Below are 13,895 nucleotides of genomic sequence, written 5' to 3' on the forward strand. Positions count from 1 at the left end.
TGATGTTTATGTTGATCTATATTCCAATTTTCTGTACAGGTTCCGGAACTATCGGATGCAAAAGTTTTTTTGATGTGTGTATATGACACAGAGAAAGGTCACTGGAAGTTTATCTGAGCTATTCTTATCTCAATTAGTATAAATCATGAAGCAAAATGGCTACCTAAATCAAAATTGGCTCTGTCTATATTTCTGTCACTCTTACCTTAATTAGCATAATTTATGATCTGAAAATGTCACATCTGCATTTAGCCTTGTCCTTATCAGTATAATCTATGACACATAATGCCTGCCACAACCATGACATAGCTACTTCTATAATTATTTTCATCAGCCTTATCTTAACTTTTATAGTTCGTGATTCAAAATTTACTAGCAGAATTACAGCCCTGTCAGATTGCCTAAGGGGAATTTGACAATATGCCATTAGATTAGAGTTGTAAAAGCAGCAGAAAATCCAAAGAATTCAGAAGCAATGTTCCTCCAAACGTGTATGTACATTAAAAATTACGAACGACATCAACAGAATACACTCATATTCCATGTTTAAACAATTTTCTACACTTGTGCTGTTATCACATCCATGGGGATAAAAAACAGGAAATATTAAGTGATCATTTAAATTCAACAAAATATGTGAGGGGGGGGGGGGTGTTGTCCATGGCCTGTGTGATGGTATAGTCTTAACTGTGCCCATAGGTGCTGTGGCCACCGCGGCTCTGTAATTCCCATCACTGTAGGCACCAGCCAGTGCATTGTCCAAGCCTCCACATCCTGTCAAATCTCAATAGTGCACCCATTAGTTAAAAGCTAATGTCGGATACCTTGATAAACAGGTATTAAGTACACGTTACACCCGGCAGCAGCAGGAACAGCTAGGCCTTGTTACCCCAGCCACCAGAGGCTGCTTGTGTAGGGGACACCCAAGTCTTAAACATGCTCTAATAACTCTGTAATATTTCCAGGTGTGAGACGTTATTGTCAACATTCTATCTCCGTTTTATGTATTGTAGTGTAATCATATTTGACAGCATGTCCTTGCATCATGTATCTGACCCATGCACTACATAATTTTAAGTTTAATTCATCTACCATCGCTATGTAGTCTTTCTAAGGTGTCAAAAAAATAACACACCTTACATTGAATTAGAAATACTTGAAGAAATCGAAGAGAAATTACTAGAGGTAGAAGACGTTCCAGATGAAAGTAAAAGGGGATTAGAAAATATTTTGGGGGAAAAGGTAGAGGTGTTTTTATCCAAGCCAGGCCGTATTAAGCACTTCCAATACAAATTTGAAGTCAAGGAACACAAACCATTTAGAGTACCAACTTATACAATACCACTAAGTTACAGCGATAAAGTATTTAGGGAAATATGCAAAATGTTAGACGATGACAGCCTCCTCAACACACAGGTACGTCACATGACTCAATTCCCAAATAGTCCCAGCTTCCTCTATTCAACATGTTACAGGAAGCTTGGAAATAAATTTCGCTTGCAGTGTACCATGTGTTAGCGAAAAGATTCATTGCCGTCATAGCAGCAAAAAGTAGGTACACATGCTATTAACTCTATGTTTCGTGCCTTTTGAATAAACGATAATGTGGATTCACATAGATTGCATAGCAGTTTACCTCACAATCCTTTTTTCTTGCCTGTCGAATGCCTTCTTTATCATCCGGGAGAGTCTTCTCAATATTTTCGAAGTACTTCAGTTTCAAGCATTCTGTGTTTAACATAGGTGTTCTGAAAGAAACAAAAACATAAGGAAATAGCAAAAGAATGATCTCAAAGTAACAGAAAGAAAGTGAAAACTTACGCTGGAAAATTTGAGCAACTTCGGGGGATATGAATATGTGGCTGTGCAATGAAAATGAACTTCCATGGTGCACATATATATTGATGTTGTTTGTTTTATAGCCATTTTTGCACTGTAGCCTGATTTCAGGCATTTTGATTGTATTAATACGGATGACAAAAAAGGAACAAAGTAATTGATGAGAAAAACAGCTTCCACGTTAGTTTCTACAGACTGGCTGGGCAATAATAAGAAAATCTTCGCCCTTATCATATTAAGAGTAAAATATTTTCAACAGAGCAAATTCAGTAATCTCAGAACTCTCTGAAGACCCTGGATTTTTATTACAGATAATATTATTTCCAGAATACGTTTAATTTTATTGAGAGATGTAATGAAGTAGCGAACTAATAAGAAGGCAATGGTGCAAAGACACACAGTGGCAGTCATAAACATCGTGCGACAAACAGAAGCATTCATCAGCCGCGATCGGTTTGACGCGTGAACTGAATACCAATGATGATTGGCTGATGTTGGATGACTGCCATGCTGGGTGATTATAATAAAAGTTAAGCTTTCAAACAACTGTAGAAATAACACCACTGGTCAGAATGACGTCAAATTGAAATGGAATATTATCGGAGAAGGGGGAAAAAGAATGGCAGAACAAAAATCAATAGTTACAAAATGTAGCAATAGATGGCGCTGTAAGCATCATGATTTAATAGTGGTAGACTAAAAATGACAAATGAATCATACAAGAGTGCCTAAGATGTACGTTTGACGTTAAACAAACTGTACAACTCATTGTGAATGGCTATACAGGTGTGATACTGTTACTTACGTACGACCATCCATCACGGAAAGGAGGGATGCGAAAAATCGTTTTAATTGTCCTGAGGCCAAAACCGCATAAAAAAACATCATTTACATCGGTTTTTAATTGTCCTGTTGCCAAAGACCGCATAAAAAGCATCAGTTACCTAAGTTTTCAATTTTTCTAAGGGAAAAAACCGCATAAAAGGCATCAATCAAAATCAAATCGGATTGTTAATTTCCACGTGATTGGCGCAAAACATGTTCAATATGCTGTCTACCGTTTCCTGCAACAAGTTGAAATCGAGAAACAGCATGATCCACAACTGATCGAAGTATTTGCGGAGTCACGTCCAGAATGTGTGGCGCAATACGTGCCTGCAATGCAGCTAAGTTCGCTGTCGGAACACCTAACACAGGGTCTTTCAGATAGCCCCACAGCCAGAAGTCATGCGGGTTAAGATCAGGTGATTGGGACGGCCAGGCTGTAGGGAAATGGCTGCTGAAAATTCTAGCATTTCCGAAATGGCGCTTCTGCAGCTGCTTAACTGTATTTGTAATGTACGGAGGTGCACCATCTTGCATAAAAATGATCCCGTCCACACATCCACGCTGTTGGATAGCTGGAATGACGTAGTTGCGCAGAAGACACTCATGGCGCTCACCAATAACGGTACCGGAAGCACCTGTCTCTTCAAAAAAAATATGGCGCTATGACAAATGGTGCCGTAAACCCGCACAACACAGTGACCTTTTCAGGGTGAAATGGTACTGGTTGATTTGTGTGTGCATTTTTCGTTGTCCGTATTCGACAATTCTTTGTATTGACATATTTTGCCAGATGGAAGTGGGCTTCGTCCGTCCATGAAATCTTCCACAGCCAATCATTGTCCATTTCCATGCGAGCAAAAAATTCTAAAGCAACGCTCTCTTGCTGGCAGGTCAACAGGAAGCAACTCGTACACATGGTTAATTTTGAATGGATAGCAAAGGATGTTTCGTAGGATTTTACTGTGCTCACGGATATGTCCAACGTTCTGGCAATTCTCCGTGCACTACATGTTTGCACTCCACGACTAGTCTCCTCCTGCATTGCTGTGGCCACTGCTTCCACTGCCTTCGAATCAATTCGTTTTCTCCCTCTACCAGATTGCACACCAAAAGAACCCGTATTTTAGAATTTCCGAATCATTTTCTCCAGACCCACGGCAGTCATCGGACCAACGCCTTTTTTCAAACCCTTCAGTGTCCGGAACTTCTGCTGAGCTACGTGTGCACAGTCATCATTCTTGTGATACAGCTTTACAAGCAGAGCGCGATCCTGCATTAAGACAGTCATAGTGAACGTCGAAAACGCGAAAGGAGAGAAAGCCGTGTACCCGGCGTGTTTATTATTCCAGCTACAATGGGTCGTGGGCATGGCAGGTGTTTTCATTTACGTATTCTGACACATGCAGCGCCATCTATTGATCCATTTTCACACTATTTTTTTTTTCTTCTGCCATACGTTTCCCTCTTCTCCGATAATATTCCGTTGCAATTTGACATCATTCTGACCAGTGGTGTTATTTCTACAGCGTTTTAAAGTTTGACTTTAATTATAATCAACCTGTATCTTTTATAATCTTGAACATGGCTGTAAGTAGCAACTGTGAAGCGGTTCTCTTGGAAAGGATGAAAAAAATCAGCCAACCAGTTGCGTAACACAGGTTTATTATAACTCTTGACCTAGGTTTCTATAATAATAAAATTATCAAAATTCTTCAGAAGGAGATTCAGTCATCTAGAAATCACACAATTGTTACAAAAGAGACAAATAAAACAGAAATAATAAATATGGATACAATATTAGGAGCTGAGAGTACACACTTACCTGTTACATACCGTGTTGAAAACATACGTTAGAATACAGCCGTTTGGCTCTTGTCAAGAAAAAATTCACCACGGAAACAATAAAATAACAAGTCATGGTCATCAGATAACACCAGTGTGAACTTCACGGATAGAACTTGTCAACTGATTAACATAATAAGCCCTTAAGATAAGGTAACTTCCGTAGAGAGGCACCACATATGTATCGCGCATAAAATGCGCAAATAAACATGCTGACTGGGCTATATGAAACCAGTTCACATAAAAATTGTTTGTGACTAGCTGCGAATAGCCATACTGAGGAACTTATGTCTAATAATCAACAAAAAATAATGCGTGTTTATCGAACATTACAAGCCCACCTTTACAAGTGCAGTTAGCTATTTTAAGATATGTTTTACATTATCTGAGTTTTAATTAGAATCTAAAAGTTTTTTTAGCTCTACATTACATGTACTTGAAGCAACAGCCTATATTACTAGAGAAAACGATCTTGACATTGTCATATGACGTGTACACCAGTCACAGTGACCCTCAATCATTTTACTGGTATGCTTGTAATTTTTTTAACGACGTTAGGGTTTTACAGAATTTTTCTGCTATATTGGATTTTAACCCTAGTACCGTATTTTACGGACTATAAGACGCTGCAGACTATAAGACACAAATTAATTTCCGAGCAGTTTTTTAAAAATAATATTTTATCATTGTAAAGCCAGAGAAAAAAAACCTTAATTTATAAAACCGAACTAATCTTTAAAATCCGTGAAAATCGTCATTTGAACTTTCTTGGTGTTATTCTTCTTTGACTTCCTCTTCGTCGTCATCATTGTCCTCTTCATATATAAGATGGTCTTCACTGCCACTGAGAGCGTTGCTTCGCCGCACTTCTTGAAAGGCTTAACAATAATGTCTTCTCTCACTTAGACCACGGCTGTTCCACCCACTGACACACTCTTTGAGTGTCGGTTGTTTTAAAGCTCCCTTCGGCCTGAATTCATGTTCGGTTTCATCCATCATCCATTTGTTCCATTCCTCTCTCATAAAAACTTTAAATGCTGCTGCCAATTGAATCCAGTGTTGCCAGATAGCGACAGGTTCCCGCGGCATCGAATATATGGCCATTTTTAAGACTGGCAGGAATTTTAAATAAAACACTGGACATTTTTATATTAATTTCGAGTATGGAATTTTGGAGGCAATTTTTCGAAGAAAAAAGTGTGTTTTATAGTCCGTAAAATACATTAGTGTACATCCCTGACATTGTCATACCAAGTGTACACCAGGGTCACACTGACCCTCAATTATTTTCTGGATAATTGGCCTGAAACAATATTTTACAATGAAATGGGACTCTCGTTTACTAAACTCATTTCGTTTCCCCTCTCCTGTACTTTTTCGATCGATATTAGCATTAATGCATCCAAAATTGGAGACAACGTACAAAATATTAAGGAAACTTCTCAGTGAAGAGATTTCAAAGAGATCTGGATCCAAGACTTTATTTTGGAGTTCAACTGGATGAAGATGCTATTCATTTAACGAAATGCACAGATTACACAAATTGTTCAGAAATCTGTTCATGCATTATTTCCATACTCTTAAAATATGAACTACAAAGTAATCAACAACTGGCGATATTGTTCTATTTAAGTACAGCTATGTTCCAACAATGACCATTTTTACGTTGGACGTCTGTATTTTCATCATCTTTGTCTGAGGATTCGATAGACTGAACAGGTTCGCCATTGTCCATAACTTTTGCAGGAGCATCAGCTTCAGAACCACTTCATCATGAAAGTCGCTTACGACAATTTCACGACTGAGACGCCGCCATACCAGACGCCAGATTGGGGTTCGCTCCCTGGAAATCTAAACACCAGCCACGAATGGGACAGGCTGTCAACCCGTCCCCACGCGGCCTAGCTGTGTCAGTCTCCTGCATCAGCTTCTGACACAGCTCGCCCGCCGGTCGCATAGTTACGCCACACTTGGTTTGCACTGGGCATAGCACCTTCACGAATTTTCACGACAACGCTCCGCTGTCGAGGTGGAATTCTGTTGTCACCGAGCACCTTTTGACTCCCGAGACGCCACCATCCTCCAGCAGAGCACACCTAAATCCTCTTCAAGTGGCTGCATTAAGTGGTGTTGGTGGGGGTTGTATTCATTCAAACGGTTTGGTATGGACAGGGACAACTGCTGAGGCACTGATGAACCATTACATTTTGGAATTAGGGTCACTGGAGTTGGTAATAACTGATTACGGTATCAATTTCATTTCAGACTAAATAAAAGAGTTGTGTGGACTTAGGAGATTATTTCTTTCTTCGGACTTGTGAATGTTGTTACTTTCACTAAAGATAAATGGAAATTCAAATAGTATTGGGTAAAATGGTTTCCAACATGTGTTGATCAGGTTGCTCAAATGCAGGCTGATAGTTTAGAAGTATGTACGGAGGTTAGAGAAGGAAACAGTCCTCTCCTAAAGTGTCCCTACTCTCCCTATACGTCGTAGATACCAGTACCACCTCGTTAGCACTTCCTTTTTGGGGTAGACCAGGGAAAGATATTTCTACTTTCATAGATAATTTACTAACAGGGGAGGGAGATGGAACGATTTTCGGTTACTAAGTATTACTTGGTTGAAGTTGACAGGTGATGCTAGGGCACAGGTAAAGTGCCATGATAAATTTTTTCCAGTACATATAGGAGGGGTTGTTGGAATGACGTACAAGGAAACAAATCACTTGGTTTTATCACAAGCAGTTTAGTAAAATAGCACGAAGACAGGGATAGTCTGTCGACAGTTTTGTTGAACGGATTAGAACAATGAATATTTATGTTTATTAGTTGACAAGTAGTGAAATGCCAACAGGACCACTCTGCAGGAGGCAGAGCAGGGGTTTGCCAGCCAAAATTTTGCACAAAGTATGGAAATCCAAAAATCCTTAAACGAAGCTGTAGCGACTGTGATAGCATTGGCAGAAGTAGATGCAGCAACAAGGAGAACGGTAAGTATGATAGTCCTTAACGAAGAAATCGTGTGTTACCGTTGGGCAACAACAGAGGTGTAAGAAAGCTGGACTTTCTGAATGGGAACGTCCGTGCAGGTTCCCACAAGCACAGGGGGGGGGGGGGGGGGGCGAATTGGAACTCGCACCAAGGTGTTAATCGAACAGAGGAAGGATGTGGCCAGTGTGTGTGCAGTGCACCCAATAAATGTGTGCACAGGATAGCCATGTGTTGAAACAGTGGCTAGGTATAAAGAATAGCATATGAAGTTGTATAGAGTATGGGATAACAGGTATCTGCAGCAAGTGAAGGTATACATTGTATGAAGGACTTGAATCTGTATCATTGTACATTAAGTGGTGTAGTTGGGGATGGTATTTATTCTCTCAGTTTGGCATGGACAGGGACATTAGCTCAGGCATTGATGAACCATTTTTGGAATTAGGGACACTGGAGATGGTGATAACTGATTAAGGTACCAATTTCATTTCAGATTTAATAAAAGAGTTGTGTACACTTCTACAAATTCGTAAGTTAAGGAAAAGTGCACTATACCCATAAGCAAATGGGAGAACAGAAAGGGTGCACAGAAACATCGAAAAAGTGTTGAGTTACTTTGTAAATAGTCACCGCAGTGACTGAGAATCTATACTGCAATATGTGGTTGCAGCCTGTAACTCAAACAACAACAGTACGGCTTTTATACCTAATGAGTTTATTTACAGTCATAATATGCCCTCTCTCAGGCTGGGAAAGCTACAACGTCATAATTGGATTGGATTTCCTGAGCAGACACTACGCCAAAGTCCATTTAGAATAGCATATAGTGGAACTGGATAGGACAGTGTTCCGTTTAGGTTTTACTGCCAAAAAAACCGCAATGCCGGCAAGGTACGCCCTAGACGTTGGGAAAGCCAACTAAATTGTGTGCACAGTTCCTTCGACTCGATTCAAAGACTAAAATATCGAAAAGCACAGGGAAATTAGTCTGGGTGGCTGTAGCTACACATTTACCAGTTCACGCTTTATGCACAGCTGAACCTTTAGCAGAAAATGAGGAACTCTGTACACCATAGTTCGCTGTTTGTGCCAGTGGTAGATGGAAACAAGGTAGTGCCCATCAGCGTTGATAATTTTGGATCAACGGAACATGAGCTATCACGAGGTACACTGCTAGACAATCTGTAAGTGGTAGAGGAAAAGTGTTCTAAGCCAGGAGAGTCTGCTGGTTTAGGCTCATTGCAGAGCAAAGTGTCGCATTTGCAAGGAAGTGATGCGTTGGTAATTGAAAAATTGTTACTGGAATATGTAGTTATTCAACTTCCCTAAACATTGTCAGCTGCACCAGTAACACAGCTCAGGATGACCACTGGCAATGAAATACCAGTGTATCGGAAGACACACTGCATAGCGCATTACCTCTAACAGGTAATGGAAGAATTTATAGCTCAATTATTCTTTGACTGAATAGTAGAAGAACCAACCTGGGGAGGGTCGGCAGGACACCAGTAGATATTGTACCAAGAATCTATTGTAACTGGCGAAATTTGAATCAGTCTACAATCACCGATGCACAGCAAATGCTAAACATCATGGAAACCTTGGAGAAACTGGAACACTGTCATTATTTTACAAATACGAATTTGCAAATTGGTAACATCAGTTGGAGGTAAGACAGGCCTAAGACTGGATTTATAGTTTTTGTAGTTCCACCTGGTCATTACTAGTATCGCAAAATAATGCCATTTGATGTGAAAAAAAACACCGGTGACGTCCCAAAATCTATTGGACTAGCTATTACAAGGCCTAAATCCGAAACAGTGTAAGGTGTTCTTAGACAGTATTACAGTATTTTCTAAAGACATCCGCGAACACATGATACATTGTTTAATTTCCTAAGTCGACTGTGACTGGCAGAAGTAAGGCTTAGTTTCGAGAAAAGTCAGTTTACATTCAAAGAAGTTCACTATTTGGGCCATGTTATCGGCGAGGATAGTGTGCAAACAACCTTAGCTTTGTTCAAGTCTCTGTAGGTCCATCTTTTCAGAAATGGTTGTGGGACGCAGCTGTTCGATAGAGGATGTCAAATTAAATACCTTTCAGCCGTCAATTTTCAAACTTATTTTATTTGGCAACCAGTTTCAGCGTTTTACTACGCCACCTTCAGGTCTCTGACCGAAGTGTAAGAAGAAGCTACCTCGGTTTTGTCCAAAACAGGGGCCAGCAATACTGGTATTAGTAGATAATTTATCTACTTGCTACAGTGATAACTTCAACCACCACCTGCCGACTCGGCGGGTTGAAGTGATCACTGTAGCAAGTAGATAAATTATCTACTAATACCAGTATTGCTGGCCCCTGTTTTGAACAAAACCGAGGTAGATTCTTCTTACACTTCGGTCAGAGACCTGAAGGTGGCATAGTAAAACGCTGAAACTGGTGGCCAAATAAAATAAGGTTGAAATTGAGGGCTGAAAGAAATTTAATTCGACATTCTTTAGCTTTGTACAAGTTGTGTGTAAAATCGTTTTGTCCGTTTTAACTTTGGCTAATTATTATAGGAAGCTTATGCCAAACTTTGCAGAAGTAACAAGACCTCTTACATTATTTGCAGAAATAACAAGGCCTCTTACATTATCTGTTGGCACTAGGAGGACCGGCATTAGCGAAATGCTTGGAAGGATTGCTACCGGTCATTTTGACTGATCATGGTTTTCTTCTTTGTTTTCAGTTTTACTTCTTTAAGTACATCAGTACAGCGCCTTTATAGGTCAGTAGTGCATTTTGCGTATAGTGCCAATGTGTTACGCTTAAAAATTTATAAGAAGTATATTCAGTTAAACAAAAAAGACCGAAGTAAGGAATACATTGTAAATATCAAATCAATTTAAACTAAACTTACAAATGCAAATAAACATATAATTATACAATATCATTTTTCTATCTTGTGATTTGTACTCAGACAAAGTGCCGAACAGATCGTTTACATATATTTGGTACGAAAAGTAAACAAAAATTAACACAAATTGCTGTATCAATAACGAGAAAATAATATTTCTTTCTCTCTGGGACATCTTTTCAGTTACAGACACCATCTTTGTCAAAACATTTTGCACAAACGTACTGAACACTTTCAGCACGTGAAAGAAATATGAATTTCTTGCACTGAAAACATAGACTTCTAATTTTGGTCGAACTTTTGCGTGCTCCTATCTGCCAGGTCTTCTGTACTGTTACCTTACGTATTTCAGTGGTCACAATGAATGTATGAACAGGTCTTTTCCTTGATTGTACATACACGGGGAACAGTTCTTCCGCCGTCCGCTGTGACCTAGCGGTTCTAGGCGCTTCAGTCCAGAACCACGCTGCTGCTAAGGTCACAGGTTCGAATCCTGCCTCGGGCATGGATGTGCGTGGTGTCCTTAGGTTAGTTAGGTGTAAGTAGTCCTAAGTCTAGGGGACTGATGACCTCAGATGTTGAGTCCCGTAGTACTTAGAGCCATCTGAACCTTTTTTTCACAGTTATTTCTCTGATTTGAAAAGAATCATTCACCATATAACTTTTTCTCCTGTTGCTCCTGTTGTCTTTCTGTAAAGGACCCAGCAAGGTATATGTAGAGGTGTGAGATACTAAAAAACATCCATAGTCCGTCTCGGCAGCCAAACTTGACAGGGTACAGACGAAACATCTGGTCCAGAATATAAACTCAGAATTTAATGCAACTGTAAAAGCTCACAGTTTAAGGGAGTTTCCTCTGTGTTTGTGCTCAACAGAAGAACATTTTTTTTGTCTTCCCCTGCTAGAAAGTAATTGTTGTGTCACCAGATTTGTTTAAAATACTATCGTACAAAGATCCAGCAGTAGCCTTCATTGATGGAGGAACTTCTCTTCGGGTTTTCTTCAGTGTACCCACCATGGTTGTGTTCTCCTGCTTCAGCTGCTCTGCAAGATGTTTGGCTGTGAAGAACTTGTAACATGATAGATTTCTTCGTTTCGAAGGGTAAGGTTGCACGAGACATGTAACAACATGCTCTGCAACAGGTATATTAGTGAGTCTTCCACTTCGTTTATCCAAGTAAGGAAATCCATTCAAAATGTATTTATTACTACCATCTGCTGCAAGCCAGAACTTCAAACCAAATTTGTCTAGTTTATTACTCATGTACTGTATATAGCGGCCCGAGGTTTGCATGGACAGAGCTGTACATCTATAGTTATAACTGCATCTGGTTTATAGTTCTGGATACTGTTAGCTACAAATGAATTCGGTACTGGGGTAGCTGCTGCGAAGCCATCGGTGTTGAGTCTTTCGACACGTGTGTGCTTGTCATCGAATCTTAAAAATCACATGACTTCCATGACCTTATTTCTTCCAATAGTGCGAGAAAAAAATGGCTGCCCACACACTTGACACCACAGAAGTTTCAGGGTGAAATTCTTTCCTCCATACACGCTACTTGCATATATTAGAGCTATGGCAGCTTCTAATTGGGCAATATCAAGTACCCATGTGTTATCCTGGAGAAGTACTCGGGATCTAATGTCTGTAATGTTTTTTATGTTCTGTAGAGTATTATTGTCAACCAACAATCAAAAATGGTTCAAATGGCTCTAAGCACTATGGGACTAAACATCTGTCCCCTAGACTTAGAACTACTTAAACCTAACTAACCTAAGGACATCACACACATCCATGTCCGAGACAGGATTCGAACCTTCGACCGTAGCAGCAGCACGGTTCCGGACTGAAGCCACAGCGGCGGGCTGTCTACCAACAATCACCATGCACTCAAGTAACTCAATGCGACTGTAAGTTTCTTAGTGTTACGCGTTGACCCGACGTTTCTACCAACACGTTGTGACGCCCTAATTCTAGTGCGATTCGACACCACACAGTTCCGCCGGCTGCAGTCTCTGCACTTCCAACTTCCGGTTGTTGAGATACTCGGCTGCGAGTAGAAATTTGTGGTGTCAGTGGCGTCTTAAGTGTAAGCACTGGGATATTCGTACGTTGTTGTGTAGGTTCTGAATACTCATCTTTTTATTCTGATGATTCACCTTGCTCTGTTTCGTGGGACTGGTATTCCGTGTCATCTTTGTAATCTCTGTCATCTCTATCATTCAACTCACAACATTAAAAGATCCTTCAGAATCTTCTTCTGGTAAACTGATCATGTAACTAAGTAATTCTTCATCCGGACGAAAACACTAACGCGCCAAAATTATGGGGAGGAGCGCTGAACTTCCGCAAAAACACAACGCATTAACAGAGAACAGTAACTAAAGCATGTCCACTCTTCCACTAAATAAAGTACAATGTAAAGGGAGGGATGGAACAGGATCACAACAATGAAACAGAATAATCTAAGCAGAAGAAAAGAGTGTGTTGCTGCGCCTTTACAGACATGAAACGTAAAAAATATCTCACCGGTCAGAATGACCGGCAGCGCTCCTTTAAGGTGAAAATATTTATAATTCCGACATTTCTTATAATAGACGTTTATCTTTTACAGAAATTACAAACCACCAAGGTACATTAAAAGTGATGAGAAATAAAGCGCATAAATAAAAATGTACGCTACTGATTAGATGTTAAACAACTCTCATCAGTCAGACTGACCGGTATGGTCCTTCTGGTGTTAAGAAAGGTAGTGAAGTCTCAATGCTTCCAGGTCGTGAGCAAGTCTTCGAGTGTTTGAAAGACTTCTTGGATTATCAAAAGCAGTTTATGCTATCTTGTGTTGGCAGGATCCATTCTTGGGGTGTGTGTTAAGACAGGAAATAGAAAGGGCAGGTAACACCAACAGCCTGTGTTTTGAGACAGCTAAATGAAGCAGAAAAGAATTCCCAACTACAGAGAAGAAGATGCTCATCCTGATACATGGTATCACATATTTAGATTGTTTAGCTGGATGGTAGGCGTTTCACAATTGCAACAGGTCATGCAGCAACATACTAACTGATGTGCCTTAAGTATCAAACTAAACCCTTAACCTTATGGGAGTCACAGCTTAGTGACTTTGATTCTGACGTAGTATACCGCCTAGGGAATACACATGGCTATGCCAACGAACTACGGCACAACGTATCCACGGCAGAACATGTTGATATTTCCGGAGATAAGTGGTTTAAGGCTCAGACTGCTGGCTGAGACCGTTGGCAGTTTGTGACACAAGCCCAGCGCTGTGCTGGTTGTGCAGGGACGTTTAGTCAGGGTGGCAACTTTATGTGACAGAGTGTTGAGGCACCCCATGGCCCGACTTATCAGTGTGTAGGGGTTGTCTTACCACTGAGTGACGCATTTAGAAAACTATCGGTGGAAAATGTGCCGCCAACGCATAGAAAAATATGTGAAAATACCTTCACACCTTTTGCACAGACTTTGACTCTG

General features: G+C 40.2%; 1 protein-coding gene across 1 annotated transcript in view; it reads right to left on the reverse strand.

Annotated features, from left to right (window-relative positions):
* The window catches only part of LOC124594912 (estradiol 17-beta-dehydrogenase 2-like), a 144,996-nt gene that overhangs the window by 25,827 nt on the left and 105,274 nt on the right, over nucleotides 1–13,895 (reverse strand). The window contains exon 6 of the mRNA XM_047133396.1: nucleotides 1,637–1,748. Within this exon, the coding sequence (XP_046989352.1) occupies nucleotides 1,637–1,748 (112 nt within the window). The remainder of the gene's footprint in view (nucleotides 1–1,636; nucleotides 1,749–13,895) is intronic.

Source organism: Schistocerca americana, chromosome 1, assembly GCF_021461395.2.
Source record: "Schistocerca americana isolate TAMUIC-IGC-003095 chromosome 1, iqSchAmer2.1, whole genome shotgun sequence".
NCBI classification, from domain to species: Eukaryota; Metazoa; Arthropoda; class Insecta; order Orthoptera; family Acrididae; genus Schistocerca; species Schistocerca americana.